The sequence below is a fragment of the Chaetomium fimeti genome (assembly GCF_033439085.1).
Source record: "Chaetomium fimeti strain CBS 168.71 chromosome Unknown B0H64scaffold_6, whole genome shotgun sequence".
Taxonomy (NCBI): Eukaryota; Fungi; Ascomycota; class Sordariomycetes; order Sordariales; family Chaetomiaceae; genus Chaetomium; species Chaetomium fimeti.
The window spans coordinates 597,243-613,863 of NW_026944334.1; the positions used below are offsets into that span (position 1 = coordinate 597,243).

Sequence of the window (16,621 nt, forward strand, 5' to 3'; positions counted from 1 at the left end):
GATCACCGCTGCCTTGTTAGCACTCCGAACAGCTTGTCTCCGGTAATGTCTCCGATGATGCTCCCGATTGTATTCACTTCTCAAACTCTAGAAGCAGTGGGGACTAAAGAGGAATGAAAGAACTATGGGCAGCCAAACTCATCATGCCTACGTCAACGGGGGAACGCGACGTCGTCTGGCGGCGGGATAGACTGTCCGGCGGTGGATCCATATCACCTCCTGTCGGTTTGTCGGCCAGAGTCGGATAATGCAGGCACTTAAATGACTCTCAGATGCCCTTGTGCTTTCCACTTGCTTCCAGCAATCATACCCACCGAGACATCCGACAACTCCTCCGCCTCTAGGCTCTAGCCAACCCTTCATTCGACTTCTTTGTTCATCATCAAAAATGAAAGCTTACAAGCTCCTATCACAAGACAATGCCGCCGTCGTAAAGGTGCCCAAGCCCGCGCTGCGACCCGACGGCCTGCTGGTCAAAGTCGCCTGTGTCGCCCTGAACCCGACAGACTGGAAACACATCAAAGTCGTAGACGTCCGCGGGGCCCCGCTCACCGTGGGCTGCGACTTTTCCGGCGTCGTTGAGGAAATCGGAAGCAGCGTCACCCAGCCTTTCCAGCCCGGCGACCGAGTCTGCGGCACCGTGCACGGAAGCCACACGTTGAAGCCCGAGGATGGCGCATTTGCCGAGTATCTTGTGGCGAAAGCGGATATCACCATGAAAGTCCCAAGTCACATGGGCTTTCCGGAGGCGGCATCCCTCGGGGTGCAGGTGTACACGGTGGGCCAGGCTTTATATCAGAGCTTAGGACTACCGTGGCCGATAGAGCCTGTCAAGGCGGAGGAGCGTTTCCCGGTTTTGATTTATGGGGGGAGCACGACAATGGGATCTCTAGGGATTCAGATGGCAAAGCTGTGAGTACCTACCTCTGCACCAACAAACTGCGGAACGGACCCCTAACGCAAACCAGGTCTGGCCTCGAAGTCATCACCACTTGTTCGCCCCACAACTTTGACTTCGTCAAGTCGCTCGGCGCAGACAAGGTCTTCGATTACAAGTCCCCCACTGTCGGGTCCGATATCCGCGAGTATACCAACAACAGACTCCGCTACGTGTGGGACACGTTCGGAGAGGGACAGGCCGGTCAGATCTGCGCCGACGCCCTGTCCTCTTCTGAGTCCCCGCTCCGCTATGTCACCACCAATCCAAACCCGTTGCCGCGCGAGGACGTCGAGACTATTGTCAGGCTTACCTACACCATCAGCAACGAGGCAAGTGAGGTTTTCGGCAAACTCAAACTGGATCCGCAGCCCCAAGACTTTGAGTTTGCGAAGAGATGGGGGCCCGTCGCGGCGAGGCTCTTTGAAGAGAAGAAGGTTGTGCCGCACCCGGTCGACGTCAGGGGAGGGTTGGAAGATATTGCGGGCGGGTTGAAAGACTTGGAAGAGGGGAACGTAACTGGGAAAAAGCTGGTGTATCGGGTTGGTGACTTGTAAATTACGGGGCGCGGAATCATGGGAAGTGATTCGTTCACCATCCACGAGATCAATATGGCAAATAGAAGCGAGCCTACCCCTGATCATTTCCCTTGGATGCACTCATTCTCGTCCTGGTGCAGGATATGGTAATTAGCTGAAATGGCAGCCTCGAGCAATTAGTACTCCTTGTTATACCCCCCTGAATCTCTGGCATTGTGAATGTTCGGGGACTAAGCGTCTCTTGAGGGTTTTTATACGAGGCTCTAGAAGTTCCCTGCATGGGTTCCCTAGAATCAGGACGCTGACACCGTGACATGGCTCGTCCCAAGGCTCTGAACATTCAACCACCAGCCCGGCGCCGCCGAAAGCTCCACTGGGACTACAAACGACACCAACTCACCCGTCATGGAATCCAAGACAGCCGATGCTGCCGTGTCCCACGCTACTCCTCCTGCTAGCACCGCCGGCGACACCGACGCAGCCGGAAAGCCGGCCGAGACAACCAATGTCGCCGTGTCCCAGACTACCGCTACTACGCACAGCAAGGCCAAGGAAAGGTGGCCTCGATTCCACGTCCTGAGTGCCGCCCAGCTCTTCCGTTGCGTGTACGAACCCGAGCGTACGGCCGGGCCACGCGCGAACTGGAGCTGTGACAGCGCCGCCTCCACGCACTACGCGGATGACATCGAGAAGTTCGCGCTGCACACCTGCGGCAATTCCAAGTGCATGGGGCACATTCTCAAGCAGTGAGGGTGTTGGAGGGCGGGAAGCTGAGCGGCTGGACCTGATGGTGCCCCTTTTTATTCGTTGATGTCGTGGTTGTTTACTGTTCTGTCATGCCTACTTCCTTCCTTTTCACCAGGCTACAAATAGGGCAATGAGAGAGCGCTATGTTCGGTTTATTCTTGATAAAGTACAAAGAGTCGGGTGATATTGGGTGCTGCTAGCGAGGTAACTACTCTGACACCGTACTCTCACATGCAATCCCGCCTTCAGATATGTCGCGGTGCAACTCAGGTTAAGCTGACAGCTGCAAGGCCTCGGGTACATTAAAGTTGGGAAGTTCCGGGCGAGGTTGAAAGGGGTAAAGAAACAGGAATACTCAATAACTCCCCTCTGTTGCTTTGATGTCTCCCATCTCAAAGGGGTTGAAGTCCATGAAGCTGTCAGGGCTGCACGCCGCCTCGGAGTTGAGGTCCAGGATGATATGCTTACTGAACTCTGCCAGGTTGTGCTGCTTATAGATAGTTAAGCTCCTCGTCTCAGGCTTCCTTGACATCAAGTCTCTCAGCCTATCAATTGCAGAGTTCCCATCCGAAGGGAGGGTCTTCCATTTGGCGCCGTGAAGAAGGAGGAGCCTGACCATATTGCTTAAATCTTCTTTCGCAGACCAGAGAAGGTCGGGTTCACACCGACACTGGTGGTGGTCGCTGCTGTCGTTCCACCCGTAAAATTGTAGCACCTTCCGCAATGCTGTCTCACGGTTTGGGCGGGAAGGGAGGTCTGGATAGAGAAAGTCTGCATGGTCCAACTTCGTCATGGTGAGGATGATGTTGAGAACCTCGGGGGAAAGGCGGCGAGTTTCGTGATATGCATCCGGGTCACCATCACAGGCGGCTTTCAAGTAACGCAGAGCTGCGGGATGGTTTCTGGTTGGTAGAGGCCTTGCCTCAAGAATTGCTTGAACCAACGTCGGGAATCCGCTCCGTATGGCGCATCGTATGGGGTCGTCCCCCCAGTCGTAAATCCCCCAAACAACGCTCGGGCCCCGCTCTAATGCAAAGGCTTGTTGACGCTTGATCTCGTCCCTATCCTCCGAGGCGAGAGCATGCCACAAGGATTCCGTCGGTTCCTCAGAATCTTCGGCCGGTCTATAATCGCGTCTCTCCGCTAGTGTATGCACCTCGGCCCCGGCATCGAGGAGCATCTGTAGCATCGCTAGCCGCGCCGGTTCAGAATGCGCGTTCGCCTCTTCGGGCCTACGATCTATGGTGGCTCGGTGATCCCAGCGAGGACGGGACCACGGAAGGCGTGCAGAACAGAGAAGACTGACCGGTGGCAGGTTTCTGTAGGGGTGGGACGTCAGAAGGTTGCAGTTGACGAGATCTTTGGCACTTTCTCCGGCCGCCTGAATGGCTAACTGAAGCAGCTCGACGGCTCCAGGTATGTCTGGTTTTCCACAGACTAGAAAGAACACGTTGCTGCCGTTTTTACCGTCATAATAGGCATGGATAGGCATGCGCTGGCGGGTTCGGCATGAGAACAAGCGGCGGGTCCACCCGAGGCTCCATGGCATTTCATCATTAAACTCAACTTGAAGTTTGAGATTTGCGCCATGGCGGGCGAGCATAAGTGCGGTCTCATTACCACCAGATTTGAATATCACGTCCCGTACCGAGATCCTATTCATGACCCAACACTTATCGCCTGTGTTTTCCGTCTGGCCCAAGACCCATTCAGTTAATCTTGAGTCATTCCCGCTCGCCGCCCGATACAACATGATGGCCAAATCGGCCTTGGCCACCGCGCGTAACGCGCCGATACTGGCGAGCCATTCGCACATTCTCAGCCCGCCCGGCTGGCAAGCGCCGACAAGGGCGACGCGCAAGTCGTTATCGTCGACACCTTCGGGGCCTGCTGAAAGACGCTGGTACACCAGCTTTCCAATCTTGAGCCTGGCCTCGAATTGCGGCATCGACATTCCCTCATGGTAAGCCGGGAGTCTGTTGCCAACGGGTCCCGTGGTCGGGGGGGGAAATACACGGCTGAGGCAAGGCCTAGTCATGCCCTGTACCGAGACACCGTACTCGATAAGGGCCATGACGGCATCGACGCCTGCGTTGGAACGGGCATGTTGAATCAATCTCGTAGGTACCCCGGACTCGATGTTCCGAAGCGGTGGCGCCCGAACGTTAGCAGATTCTAACAATAGCTTCGTAAATTGAGGGAGGTCCCGCGATAGGGCCAGCGTACAATAGTACCAGAATGATTTGGATGCGGTGTCGGTACCATGATCGGAACTCAGGAGCAATCGTCGAAGCAAGGCGACCGCTTCTTCCCCGTCGCCCGACCGGTTGATATCTATCGAGACAAGGCAACCCTCCAAAGGGTCGTGAGGGTAGGATATGTGTCCACTTGCAGCAAAATCGGGATTCATATCCAGGAGTATCGATGCATCGCCGTGTTGTTGGGCCCAAAGAGCATACGTGAAAGCATTGTTGAGATGATATGAAAAGTATGAGGGGATGTATCCATCAAGTTGCGGTCCTTTAAACCCGGCCCGAATATCGGCGCCCCTTTGGAGCAGAAAGCGGCCAACCGTCTGCAACTGGCCGCCAGCAACGGCATAGTGAAAGGGGGTGAGTTGTGCGGCCGTCCGTGAGTCCACTGCCTGGTGAGGACTTTCGTCCAAGAGTGACTTGCACAGCTCCAAATTACCGTACCACGCAGCGACGTGAAGAGCGGTGATGCCGCCATAGGAAACGATAGTTGAAGCCCCGCGGGCCAGCAGAAGCCGTGCCGTCGAGCTGTGCCCGGCCAATATTGCCAGGTGTAATGGGGTCGCAAGGAGCGGGTCGGGATAAAAGGTCGAGGCGAAGCTGTGAGGGTGGGGGAAGCTCTCGGGCGTGGTAAACTTGCCTGTGGCATGGAGCGCGGAATTGATATTAGCGCCGTTGTCGAGGAGCAGAGTGACAAGCGCGTCGTCGCCATGTTGGGCTGCGATATGTAGTGCCGTCCATGTGTACTGGACAGGCCCTGGGTTCCTATCCCCAAAGTTCCATGTACTAACCGCGGGACATTTCCAATCAAATTGGTTCGAGAGCGCTTGCATCCGGGAATGAACCTTTGGATAGCGCCAGGGGTACATATAATAATCGGGTGCTCGGATCGCAAAGTACTCATGATATGATACAGAGTTTTCCTTAACACTGCGCCCAAGGGTTGACTCCATAACCGCGAGGGCCAGCTTCTGGTCAAAAAGCGGTCGTCTCCCCGGGCGGCGGCCCTGAGCTGCGAGGACATGATTGAGAGAATCCGGGGGAATGGGCGAAGCAAAGATTTGATTCGGGTCAGCTCCGTGGTTGAGCAAGGAGCCGATCGGTTCAATCAAACGATTCTCGGCGCAGTAGAACAGGGCCGTTTTGTAGTCGCGGGCAGCAGTGGCATAGAGCCCCGGGTTGGCGACAGAGAACAACCGTCGGCCTGTCAAGGCTAAGGCGGCGAGGTCCTGGAAGTCGGCCAAATGACCAGCGATGGCGAGGAGGATCTCATTTGGAAGAAACTGAAGGGCCGCCATTGTCGGCCGGAGTGAGTCGGGGTGCCCGTCGAGGCCGTGAAGACCGAGCTTACCTACCTAACCGATTCTGGCGAGGCGAGAAACTAATGTAACGGATGTCCAGTGGAGAGAAAAACGTATATACAAAAAGGATTTTGGTTGATAATCGTGTCTAGGTGCCAAATTGATATTTACGTTTGAAACAGCCGCTGAGATTTGTCGAATCACCATCGGAACACGCATGGCAACCGAACATGTTTCTCTTTTCTTATTTTCTTTCATTTTTATTGTTTGCTTGGGCTCTGTGTTGGCAACATACATCACAGTCACTGCCTTTGAAATTTGCTAAGTGGTAGGAGAAAGGAGAGAAAGCATGGGAACCTCAAAAGAACGGCAAGCTCACATGATGTGTCAGCTGATCCCATTATGTCAGCAACTCAGTCCTCCAGCTGCAGGCCGATGAGCTCGAACTTGGCGCTCATCGACAGGCTTCGATATTTTTTTTGGAAGTAGCGGGGCCCAAGGAGAGAGATTACGCCAGAGACCAGGAAACCACCGTACCGCCCTTCTTTCTCCCTGCAACCGCGCCTGGAGCTCCGTCGTGACCCGCACAAATATCACGACTTTCCATCCCGCCCTTAAAATGTCGTTCGGAGGCCAGACACCGACGATTATCGTCCTAAAAGAGGGTCGGGAACCCCTCCTTCCTGGTAAACACGGTCCCCCGCTGACTCGCCGCTTGCAGGCACCGACACCTCGCAAGGCAAGGGCCAGATCATTTCGAACATCAACGCTTGCTTAGCCGTGCAGGCCACGATTAAATCGACACTCGGTCCCTATGGCGGCGATTTATTAATGGTGGATGCAAACGGGAAGCAGACCATCACCAACGATGGCGCCACTGTCATGAAGGTGTGAACCCCCCTTCCACCCCGCCCCCCCACACGGTGTCTACCCAGATCCTGACCCTCCCAAGCTTCTGGACATTGTCCACCCTGCTGCCCGGATCCTCGTCGACATCGCGCGGTCTCAAGATGCGGAAGTGGGCGACGGGACAACCTCGGTGGTCGTGTTGGCCGGCGAAATCTTGAAGGAGATCAAGGAGCACGTCGAAGGCGGTGTCAGTTCGCAGATCATCATCAAGGGCCTGAGGAGAGCGTCGACCATGGCGGTGAACAAAATCAAGGAGATCCAGATCAGCACAGACGAGGCAAACAGGAGGGACACGCTCAACAAGCTGGCCGCGACCGCCATGACAAGCAAGCTGATCAAGCGCAACACCGAGTTCTTTACCAAGAGTGAGCCCCCTACCATGGTAGATGGCTGAGCCCGAAACTAACAAGCACCAGTGGTTGTCGATGCCGTCCTGTCCCTCGACCAAGAAGACCTCAACGAAAACTTGATAGGTATCAAGAAGATCCCTGGCGGCTCGCTGACCGAGTCGCTTTTCGTCAACGGCGTGGCATTCAAGAAGACTTTCTCGTACGCCGGTTTCGAGCAACAACCCAAGTCGTTCAAGAAGCCCAAGATCGTCTGCCTCAACGTCGAACTCGAACTCAAGGCCGAGAAGGATAACGCCGAAGTCCGTGTGGAGCAGGTCTCGGAATACCAGGCCATTGTCGACGCCGAATGGCAGATCATCAACAAGAAGCTTGAGGCGACGTACAAGACGGGCGCCAAGGTGGTGCTGTCCAAGCTTCCCATTGGCGATCTTGCGACGCAGTACTTCGCCGACCGCGACATCTTCTGCGCCGGCCGCGTGTCGGCTGACGACATGGAGCGTGTGGTCCAGGCAACGGGTGCCACCATCCAGAGCACCTGCTCCGACATTCGCCCAGAGCATCTTGGCACTTGCGGCAGCTTCGATGAGCGGCAGATTGGCGGCGAGCGTTTCAATTTCTTTGAGGACTGCCCGGAGGCCAAGACATGCACGCTAGTGCTGCGTGGCGGCGCGGAGCAGTTCATTGCCGAGGTTGAGCGGTCACTGCATGACGCTATCATGATTGTCAAGCGCGCCATCCGCAACAAGACCATCGTCGGCGGCGGCGGAGCCACCGAGATGGACGTATCGGCCTACCTGCACCGGTTTGCGGACCAGGACGTGCGCAACAAGCAACAGGCCATCATCAAGAGCTTCGCCAAGGCACTCGAGGTCATCCCGCGCCAGCTGTGCGACAATGCCGGCTTCGACGCGACCGACATCCTCAACAGGCTGCGTGTCGAGCACAGGCGGGGCAACACGTGGGCGGGTGTCGACTTCCAGAACGAGGGCGTTGCCGACATGATGGAGCGCTTTGTGTGGGAGCCGGCCCTCGTCAAGGTCAATGCCCTCCAGGCTGCGACGGAGGCTGCGTGCCTGATTCTGGGCGTTGACGAGACGATCCGCAATGAGGAGAGCCAGGCGCCGCAGGCCCCGGGCCAGCCTCTGCCTCCTGGTGCCGCCCAGCGGGCGCTGCGTGGGCGCGGCCGCGGCCGTGGCATGCCGAGGCGGTAGACTATGTAACTTGATATGAGGAATGAAACATCCCTGTCGGGTAATGCATAGAACGGCGCAGTACGGCGTAATAAGTGTGTGCATGTGTATGTTTGTTGTCCCGACAAGAACCTTAAAACCAAGACCCGCGACCGATACCTTTGCAATATCACACTCGCTACATCGCACTGCGAGGATATCATTGGTTACGCTACGGGCTTCAGACTAAGAGAAAGATCAAGGATGTAAGCCCGGTTGTTATCTCCGCGTCTACCTGACCAGGACGTTCAACTATACCGCAAAGGACCGCCGCCACGGACCGTATGGACACAAACCCCAAAACACCAAACACCAAAAAACGCTCCCCAACCCCCCTTCCACCCCCTGCCCACCTTAGGTGTCCCCATCCCCCATCCCATCCACACCTCCCCTCGTAACTCCCCCATCCGCCAATAACCCAACCACATCCACCCTTCCCCCACTAACAGCAGCATGCTTCCCCAGCGAAACAACATCCCCATCCATATCGACATCCCCCCCCAACCCACCTCTTGGACTCTCACAACCCCCCTCCTGTACGTGCCCCTGGCCCTGCCCATGCCGTACCGACATGGCCATAACCATCGGCTCATCTCCATCCCCATCTCCGTCACCATCCCCATTGCCGTCCCCATCCTCGTCATCGTCAGCGGGAGATTCGATCAGCATCTCGAGGTCGCGGTCTACCGCCGCCTGTTCGTCGCGCTCATCCTGCTCTTCTTGCGTTGTGCGCGCGTGGTCGTGGCTGGTGCCTCTGGGGTCGTGTGGCGGGTGGTTGGCGTGGGTGTGTGGGGGTGCATGGGGGTGGTGATGATGGGTGGGTGATATGAGGGCGGTGGGTGCGTCGTGTCCGGGTTTTGTGCTGACGGTATCTACGCCCCTTGATATTTCTGTTGTTGTTAGGCGGGATGTGGTTGGGACGTGATTGTTTGCGTTGTGGTTGTTGGCGTCGTTGGCGTTGTTGTTATTGTTATCGTCGTCATCGTCGTCATCGTCCGTGACGGCGGCGTTTATGAGAGCTTGGAAGGTCTCTACATCAGCTGCATCTGCGTCGGTGTCGGGGTCGTGGTGGTGTGCGGGGGCGTGATGCGTCGGTGGCGATGGGGGCGAGAAGGGGTAGTGGCCGTGGGTGTGGTGATGGTGATGGGCGTGGTGGTGTAAGTCTGTCCCTGCGGAGGACTGGGCTATTATCTGCGGATCGATCGGCTGGTAGTCCGAGACGGCGTGCGAATGTGGGTTCGGGGCCAAGGTGCGGAGCGATACGGGGTGTGTGGGTTGCGGGTGGTGATCTGAGTGGAGCGACTGGAGCATCGGGTTGTGGGTATCTCGGCCGATGGTGTCGTGGCCGGCCATGGCCGTATCGGTTGGCGGTGGGAGGGGGTGGGGAGGGAGGATTGAGATGGCGCTGGGATCGGCGAATTGGAGGTGGGATGAGAAGGTGAACGGGGAGAGGTGGGTTGGATCGGCCATCGACCGCTGAACCCCCGTGAACTGCATGCCAGCCCCTGGCCCGGATGGGCCTGGGGAGGCACGCTTACAAGCCGTCGACGTGGCGCCATCAAGGTTGGGGCGCTTTAGCCCGTTGAGAGGGGCCCCCGGGAAGGACTGCTGGCCCTGGGAGGACGAGGCCTTGTTCGTGTCTTTGCATTCTGAACAGTTCCTAATTACATCTGAGACGGTTTCCTTGATGCGACTCCAGTGGTACCGTTCCGCAATAGTAGCCGTCGTCTTATTGATGCCGCCGTGGGCTTGGTTGTGCACGCTCCTAGCGATTTCGTACTGACGCTGGGGGTCCGAAATAACCTCCTTGTCTTTGAGCATCAGGACGTCGCCCTCCAGGAGCTTGTAGTGGGTAGCAGCGCTACGTAGCCTGCTTTTCTCGGCTCGGTCAGCGCCGTTGGGATAGCGGCCGTACTTGAGGTAGAACTTGATCTTGTCGAAACGCTCTTCACTCACAAGTTCCTCGTTGCCCGCGCCGCCCGCTGCGTCCCCGAGGTCGCGTCCGTAGATGATGGCGTCCACCAGCCGGTCCGGGTAGCTCTTGAGGTTCCCGGCACCCTTGACGCGCCCGATGCGCTTGAAGCCCAGTGCGTCCCAAATCTTGCACGATGCAACGTTCGTCTCGTAGACGAGGTTGAAGACGGAGTACTTGTAACCCAGCTTCGGCGCCCATTCCAAATATGTTTCGCCCATCAGCCGGCCCACACCCCGGTTACGGGCGGCGTCGGTGACGACAAAACCGGCGTTGCAAATGTGGCTGCTGCGGCCTGGGTAGTTGGGTTTGATGTAAAAGGTACCGAGACACTCCTTCGACCAGTCCGTACCCTCGACAACCTCGGCGGCGCTCTCGATGTGGCCGAGGAGCATGACGCCGCCGAATTTCTGGAACCAATACGAGGAGAAGGTGGCGGCTGCCATTGGTTCCAGCATCGGGTAGGTGTCTCCGCCCTCGATCTCCTTGTTGAACTGGTCACTGAGATAGCGGAGGAGAGATTCGGGGACTTGGTGCTGAGAAGCAAACGGGACGACAGTCGCAACCGTTTGACGATCACGGAGTGTTACATGGCGGGGCAGGATAGGCGGCGGCACACCCGGAGCCGGGCCGTCGAGGATAGCCGACATTCTCGAAGCTCCCAAGAATCCACACACGACTGATACGCACGCACAATGCACGGCGATGCCGGCCGGGAAAAGACAAAGCGAGGAGACCCGAGAGGCCCCTGCATCACGGCATTAGCTACGGCGCCATCACGAGCTATGGCACCCTGGTCTGGGGCTGCGTCAAGGCCAAGGATAAGAGAGGCCGTACCTGGACTCAGGTGTGTAAATGAGAAAGAAGCGCTTTAGCCAACCTCGAGCCTCGAGAAGAGAATGGCTGTCGGCTCCTGCACCCGCACTTGCCGCCCGGATCGAATCCGGTGCTTTGCTTGGGATCCAGGGACCCGTTTGGATCTGAGCACCTCGTGGCCAGGTACACCAATCAGAATGATTCCAGCCCGGCGTGGTGTGAGACGAACAGGGTCGGGTGCAGTGACGTGACGGAATGGCCGATGCTGTGCTGAAATGTTCGTGGTGATGATTTGTGCTCCTTGGGAGGGGAACTGCGCACAGGATTTGGAGGGGCTCGTGGGTGCTGAGTCAGCCAACAGGGGACCAAGTCGTGGAAGGAAGCACGGGAAGGAACCCTCCATGGAGTCCAAAGTTCAACCTACCGACATGGCAAGTAACTAAAAACAGCAGTGTTTTACAGTAGAACTTCTATAGGTAGTCGTTATAGTACCTCGTATGTTACAATGCACCCCCCCGGCGCAAGTTTCATTGCCTTGGCGACGGGATCGGACCATCGGTCAGCTCCCGCAGCAGCTCATCATCCGTCAAAAAGTCTTCCCTCTGTGCAGGTTTGTCGTCTATGATTCCCTCTTTTCGGGCTTGCTCCATAGCGCGGAGCTCTTCCTGTGCCTTGGCCGCGGAGTCCTTCTGGATGAAAGTGTGAACATCGCGAGGGGTTAGCCAGGTGCTGACCCCGTCATCGGCCATCGCCAGCCTCCGTTTCTGCCCTCGCTCGCCCGCCCTCCCGAGGATACCCGCGAGAAGTGTGACGGATCGTAAACTACAACGGAAAAGATTAGCCACCACCGTAACGCAGGCTTTCGCCAAGACCCATCACCGCTCACCTGTCGTCGTTGGCCGGGATCTGGTACGTCACCCATGTCGGGTCGGCGTCGGTATCGATGAGGCCGATCGTGGGGATGTTGGCCACGCCGCACTCGTGTAGCAGCGGGTAGTTCTCGAGCGGGTTGAGGCACACCACCAAGTCGGGCATGACCGGCCGGCGGTCCCGGAGGTGGGTCTGGAACCCGTCAATCTCGCTGTCCCGCTCGTTCACGATCTTGAGCTCGCCGCTCGCCAGGATGATGTCCCGGTTCGTGATCGCGCCGGGCGTCCACTTCTGGAACAGGTGATAGCCCTTGGCCAGCTCCGCCGCGCGCACCACCACGGGCATGTGCTCCTTGCGGTTGCCCACGAAGAGGATGAGCCCCCCGTAGTACGCAACCTCCTCGACGACGCGGGCGGCGCGGCGGAGGTGGGTGGCGGTGGTCTCGAGGCTGATGATGTGGATGCCCGCGCGCTCGCCGTAGATGTACCGCTGGTTGCCCGGGTTCCATTGAGAGACGTGGTGGCCCATGTGGACCTGAGCGGCCATCAACATCTCGAGGGTGGCGTCCTGCGGCGGGTCGACGAGCATCTGGTCCGGGTGGTAGCGTGACTCGACGCGAGAGCCGATCTCCCTGGTGTGCTCGCGCTGGTGCATGTACTCGGCGTAGTTCTCCGGGATGCGCGCCAGCTCGGCTTGCCGTGCGGCGACCTGGGCAGCCGTGAAGGCATGAGTCGCAGTCGTCACCGGGGGCGCGGCCGAAGTCGGTTCAGCAACGGTTGTCGGGGCTGACGTCGGTCGTGTCGCCGAGGATGAGAGTGTTCGGAGGCATGATCGGGAGACAGGTGCCGCCAACGCCTGGCGGGCTGGACATGGTCAATTAGCGGGCAGAAGTATGTTCAGTAGTACAATCCTACTCACCGTGCCGTACACCAAAATTCCTGAGGATCATGGTGAAAATACCTGCGACCAACTCATTGCTGGGCGACACAGTCTGGGATCCGTCGAGCAACTTTTCTCGGTGTTGATAGGCGTGGCCCGTGCACCAAACCACCAGCCCGGCCCGCTTACAACCCTCAATCCGATGCAGATCCGCTTTTGCTGGCCCCACCAAGAACCGGAGAGGGTTGAGGAACTCAACGCCAGAAAGTGCAAAAAGAGTGACAGCGCTATTGGATGATATAACATGTATGGAATCAACAGCTAGTCCGCGAATGCTTGATATAAAGAGTCTACAACCAGCCTACCTTCTAAAGACAGAAAAATGGGAGACATCGTGATGATTCCCAGAGCCCAGCGCGGCAAAACCCCATCCCCCTCCATTTCTCCTCTTTCTCGGCCCTCCATCTCCCCACCCTCCAACGACTACTTTTCTATCTGCTCGACAACCTCGAAACAGTAAACACCCCCATAATCACCACCGCCAGCATCGCAATCGCCCCCGGAAGCAGCAGCTCGTTCGGCACACCCGCAATGACCTGCTCAACGATCTCCTGGGCCGGCGGCGGCGGCGCCGTCCGCGTGCGCCCATGCCCATGCCTGCCGCGGCGGGCGTGAACTTCCTCCTCCTCGGACTCGTCGCTGTCTTCCTCCTCGGACTCCTCGACGACCTTCCTCCGCTCGCGGGTGACAGGCGGGGTGGCCACGACCGTGGACTCGGGTGCGGGCACCTGCGCGGGGGGGACGGGGGGCTCACTGGGGTCGTGCACAAACAAGTCCACCTTGTCCCGGTGGCCCTGGCGCGCGAGCACGATCGCCTCGAGCAGGTCCTCGTCGGTGGTGATGGAGACGGAGTCGCCGTCGTTGTCGAGGTAGCTGAGGGCATAGCCGCCGGACAGCTGGTTGTCCTCGACGACGGGGGCACCGCCGATGGCGTCGACCTCGGCGCCGAGCTTGGAGGTGACGCTGGCGACGAACTCGGCCATGCCGTGCGCGGCCGTCACCTGCAGGCGGTGGACGCGGCCGCTGGGGGCCTTGAACTTGAAGGGGAAGGGAACCTCGCCCGGCGGGAGCTCGGGCGTGGTGATGCCCACGGCGCTGTGGCGTGGCGAGTCCACGCCGACGTGGCTCGCCGAATCGCCCGGCGCGAGGCTATCACTAACGAGCCGCTCGCTGCGGGCCATATCGGGAGACATCAGTGACCGGGGACCGTGATTTGTGTGCTGGATCGAGCCGTCGCCGGAAACCATGGACTCCGTTTCGTGGTCGAGGGAAAGCCAGAACTTGTTCCACGCAGGGCCCTCGTTGTCGCCCGTGCCCATCGTGTTGATTTGCTCTAGGGTGGCGTATGTGAGTTTGAGGACGTCGACCATGCCGACAATCTCACCGCCGTCGTTCATGACGGGCAGGTTGAGGTAGTGACCATCTGTGGTATTGTTAGATCGATATCTATGCTGCATCTAAGGGTAGGTATCGGCACGTACCATGCATCTTGCGCAGGGCAGCCTGGATGCTCATGTCCATGGGAGCAAAGTCCGGGTGGGGCGTCATGACGCGGACGACGCTGCATGTCGCCGGGTCGAGGCCCGGGGCAATCACGCGCAGGACGACGTCCTTGCTGGTGAAGATGCCCGTGATAGCACCCTGGTCCGTGACCAGAACCGCGGTGGTGTGGTTCTCCTTCATCATCTGGGCCGCCTCCTTGACGGACGTCCGGACGCTCACCGTCGTCGGCGGCGTGCCGTTGAGCACCGACTCAAGGGTGGGGCCCGACATCTTCGACCGCAGAGCCTCGACGTAACTGATGATCTGCTGCGGCTGGCTGGTGCCAAGTTCTGACTGAACACCCTCAAGGGCGTCGTACAGCCGCCTGGAGGAGGAATAGGCGCGCTCCAGCTTCTCCATCGCATCGTAGAAGCACTTGGTGATATCCAGAATACCCGAAATATCCTGGTTCTCGTCCATGACCGGCAGATGGCGGAACCCCTTACGAACCATCAGGTCCAGCGCATCAGTGGCGCTTGTGTCGGTTCTAGCACACAGTGGGTTCTTGGTCATGATTTCGGCGATGGTGACATTGTTCGGTTTCAACCCCGCACCCACGACACGAAATGCGAGATCCTTGGCCGTGAAGATACCAGCAATCCGGTCGTCGTCGTCGGTGACCAGCACGCAGTCTTCACGCTTGGCAGCCATGAGCTGCGCGGCTTCGGCGACGGTGGTTTGGGGTTTGATCTGGAGTGCCTGGCTCGGCTTGAGGGCGAGGACGGTTCCCGGGGGCGCCTTCCGGGATTGCCGGGCGCGGCCCGTGAGGTGCTTCTTCTTGGAGAGATCATTCTCCAGCTTGCGGCGGATTGCCTGTGCAGTCAAATTAGTACCATTGGTTCCAGGAGGGCGGGGTAGCAAGAATGGAGGCATAGAGAACGCACCTCATCTCTCTTGGTCTGTTTCTGCCGGCTCGCGCTGAGAGAAGAGCCACCGACCTCGCTGGATGCCGCCGGTGTATTTTCGAGTACAGGGCGGGGGATTGCCGAGGACGGACCTGCCGGGCTGGTGTTGTGGGTGGTGTTGTGGGTGGTGTTGGCAAAGGGGACAGAACCGCGCCCCTGGCTGCGGTTCGGAGTGCCTCGGAGGGTCCCCGCATTGACTGACGACATGATGGCGGTGGTGCTCGGTCCTTGCGGTAATACTGTAGATGGTTTAGAAATAAACTTTTTTGCGCCTTGATCAACTCCCGCACCGAATTTTCGGGACCAGTCGGTCAGTTCGTGGAAAGATGCAAGCCACCGCCAATGAGACGGTGGATCATATGATGGGCTGGAACTTTCCGCGGCAATTGAAAATCAACCCCCTCATGGGCTCAAATTCGGCTTGGCTGCGGTATTAACTAACGCACGGACCACACATTCATCACATTTCAACTCCAACGCTTGAGCACACCGGTCCACTCTGCCATTCTCGCAATCAGTTGGTTGTTCAGACAGGCGGGGTCTTGTCGCTCAACGGAACCACGGAACAACGACGCCACGAACTCCTCTTCCCCCTTCTCTGTGAACGCTGTTTCATCGGTGATATTGATTTTGTTCCGCCCCGTTATGCCCTTTGTGAGGCGGCGTGAGTGCAACCGATTACACAGGGTGACAGGATGGCATCTCTTCGTGTTGCGGTTGCCCCTCGGCGCGGGGTTGCAAATGGCTCCACAGAAACAGCTCGAGCCTTCACGATCGAATGCCGGCGGTCGGGTGCGCTTCAGCCCGCCCGACTTCGATACGAGTTTTCACTTTTACGGGCGACAATTCTGGCATGAGCCAACATGTCTCCCCGATAGTAAGGGCGGAATATCATGACGTTGGACAAATGAAAAGGCATAACTAGTGGGTAAGTACTTTCAGAATTGCCAGACTCGAGCAAGACTCGAGCCAGACTCCCATCCTCATTTCCCCGAGCCCGTATCCATGACGGTACGTCGTTACAGTCAACGTGCAACCATCCGGTTTCTGCAGGCGTTGCCTTGCCACCATTTTATATTCCGTGTAACGACCGGTGGTGCGGGATTTGCCTTGTGGACGAGCTTCGGCGTCAAGTTCCTGCACTCAGCATGAAACAGGAAACCCGGGGAGGCCTTGCTCCAATCGCTGGCAGAACGTTACAGCGGCAGAATTGCTTGGTTCGGGTTTGGGGGCCGGCCATTCCACAAAACAAGCAATCGTGGCTCTCAGTTGGTCGACACGGTTGGCAAATGTCCCTTGACACGCTAGGCTTG

The 16,621-nt window shown here is 58.0% G+C and overlaps 6 protein-coding genes across 6 annotated transcripts; 2 read left to right on the forward strand and 4 right to left on the reverse strand.

The window, feature by feature from the left end:
* The first annotated feature begins 108 nt into the window (after positions 1 to 108).
* Positions 109 to 1,674, forward strand: B0H64DRAFT_345200 (putative zinc-binding oxidoreductase ToxD). Its single transcript, XM_062801308.1, has 2 exons — positions 109 to 912; positions 969 to 1,674. Exons 1-2 carry the CDS (start codon positions 389 to 391, stop codon positions 1,492 to 1,494), a joined length of 1,050 nt encoding a protein of 349 aa, XP_062656512.1. The 5' UTR covers positions 109 to 388; the 3' UTR covers positions 1,495 to 1,674.
* Positions 1,675 to 2,578: 904 nt separating this feature from the next.
* On the reverse strand, positions 2,579 to 6,087 carry B0H64DRAFT_464887 (uncharacterized protein; the record flags this gene model as incomplete). The annotated part of the gene is made up of 3 exons (XM_062807642.1): positions 5,407 to 6,087; positions 3,038 to 5,193; positions 2,579 to 2,710 (listed from the first exon to the last, which is right to left on the reverse strand). Exons 1-3 carry the CDS (start codon positions 5,771 to 5,773, stop codon positions 2,579 to 2,581), a joined length of 2,655 nt encoding a protein of 884 aa, XP_062656513.1. The 5' UTR covers positions 5,774 to 6,087.
* A 160-nt stretch (positions 6,088 to 6,247) lies between these two features.
* Positions 6,248 to 8,297, forward strand: B0H64DRAFT_403287 (chaperonin Cpn60/TCP-1 family). The gene is made up of 4 exons (XM_062804296.1): positions 6,248 to 6,441; positions 6,498 to 6,664; positions 6,729 to 7,050; positions 7,102 to 8,297. Exons 1-4 carry the CDS (start codon positions 6,396 to 6,398, stop codon positions 8,244 to 8,246), a joined length of 1,680 nt encoding a protein of 559 aa, XP_062656514.1. The 5' UTR covers positions 6,248 to 6,395; the 3' UTR covers positions 8,247 to 8,297.
* A 321-nt stretch (positions 8,298 to 8,618) lies between these two features.
* On the reverse strand, positions 8,619 to 10,085 carry B0H64DRAFT_326955 (uncharacterized protein; the record flags this gene model as incomplete). The annotated part of the gene is made up of 1 exon (XM_062800762.1): positions 8,619 to 10,085. One exon carries the CDS (start codon positions 10,083 to 10,085, stop codon positions 8,619 to 8,621), a length of 1,467 nt encoding a protein of 488 aa, XP_062656515.1.
* B0H64DRAFT_403291 (histone acetyltransferase-like protein) lies at positions 9,641 to 11,329 on the reverse strand. Its single transcript, XM_062804297.1, has 3 exons — positions 11,074 to 11,329; positions 10,221 to 10,984; positions 9,641 to 10,134 (listed from the first exon to the last, which is right to left on the reverse strand). The coding sequence occupies exons 2-3, from the start codon at positions 10,884 to 10,886 to the stop codon at positions 10,126 to 10,128; spliced, it is 675 nt and encodes a 224-aa protein (XP_062656516.1). The 5' UTR covers positions 10,887 to 10,984; positions 11,074 to 11,329; the 3' UTR covers positions 9,641 to 10,125.
* A 175-nt stretch (positions 11,330 to 11,504) lies between these two features.
* B0H64DRAFT_363305 (uncharacterized protein) lies at positions 11,505 to 15,687 on the reverse strand. Its single transcript, XM_062801797.1, has 6 exons — positions 15,288 to 15,687; positions 14,343 to 15,216; positions 13,306 to 14,284; positions 12,841 to 12,899; positions 11,939 to 12,785; positions 11,505 to 11,874 (listed from the first exon to the last, which is right to left on the reverse strand). Exons 1-6 carry the CDS (start codon positions 15,513 to 15,515, stop codon positions 11,580 to 11,582), a joined length of 3,282 nt encoding a protein of 1,093 aa, XP_062656517.1. The 5' UTR covers positions 15,516 to 15,687; the 3' UTR covers positions 11,505 to 11,579.
* Positions 15,688 to 16,621: the final 934 nt, after the last annotated feature.

Bases quoted from the DNA above. Each gene is read 5' to 3' on its own strand.
- B0H64DRAFT_403287 (XM_062804296.1), top strand. From the start codon at position 6,396: ATGTCGTTCGGAGGCCAGACACCGACGATTATCGTCCTAAAAGAGG. The intron at 6,442-6,497 runs GTCGGGAACCCC...CGCCGCTTGCAG, and splicing joins GATTATCGTCCTAAAAGAGG to GCACCGACACCTCGCAAGGC. The intron at 7,051-7,101 runs GTGAGCCCCCTA...AACAAGCACCAG, and splicing joins CACCGAGTTCTTTACCAAGA to TGGTTGTCGATGCCGTCCTG.
- B0H64DRAFT_345200 (XM_062801308.1), top strand. From the start codon at position 389: ATGAAAGCTTACAAGCTCCTATCACAAGACAATGCCGCCGTCGTAAAG. The intron at 913-968 runs GTGAGTACCTAC...AACGCAAACCAG, and splicing joins GGGATTCAGATGGCAAAGCT to GTCTGGCCTCGAAGTCATCA.
- B0H64DRAFT_363305 (XM_062801797.1), bottom strand. From the start codon at position 15,515: ATGTCGTCAGTCAATGCGGGGACCCTCCGAGGCACTCCGAACCGCAGC. The intron at 12,900-13,305 runs GTCGAGCAGATA...TGTGTCGCCCAG, and splicing joins GTGTTTACTGTTTCGAGGTT to CAATGAGTTGGTCGCAGGTA. The intron at 11,875-11,938 runs GTGAGCGGTGAT...TTTCCGTTGTAG, and splicing joins ATCCCGGCCAACGACGACAG to TTTACGATCCGTCACACTTC.
- B0H64DRAFT_403291 (XM_062804297.1), bottom strand. From the start codon at position 10,886: ATGTCGGCTATCCTCGACGGCCCGGCTCCGGGTGTGCCGCCGCCTATC.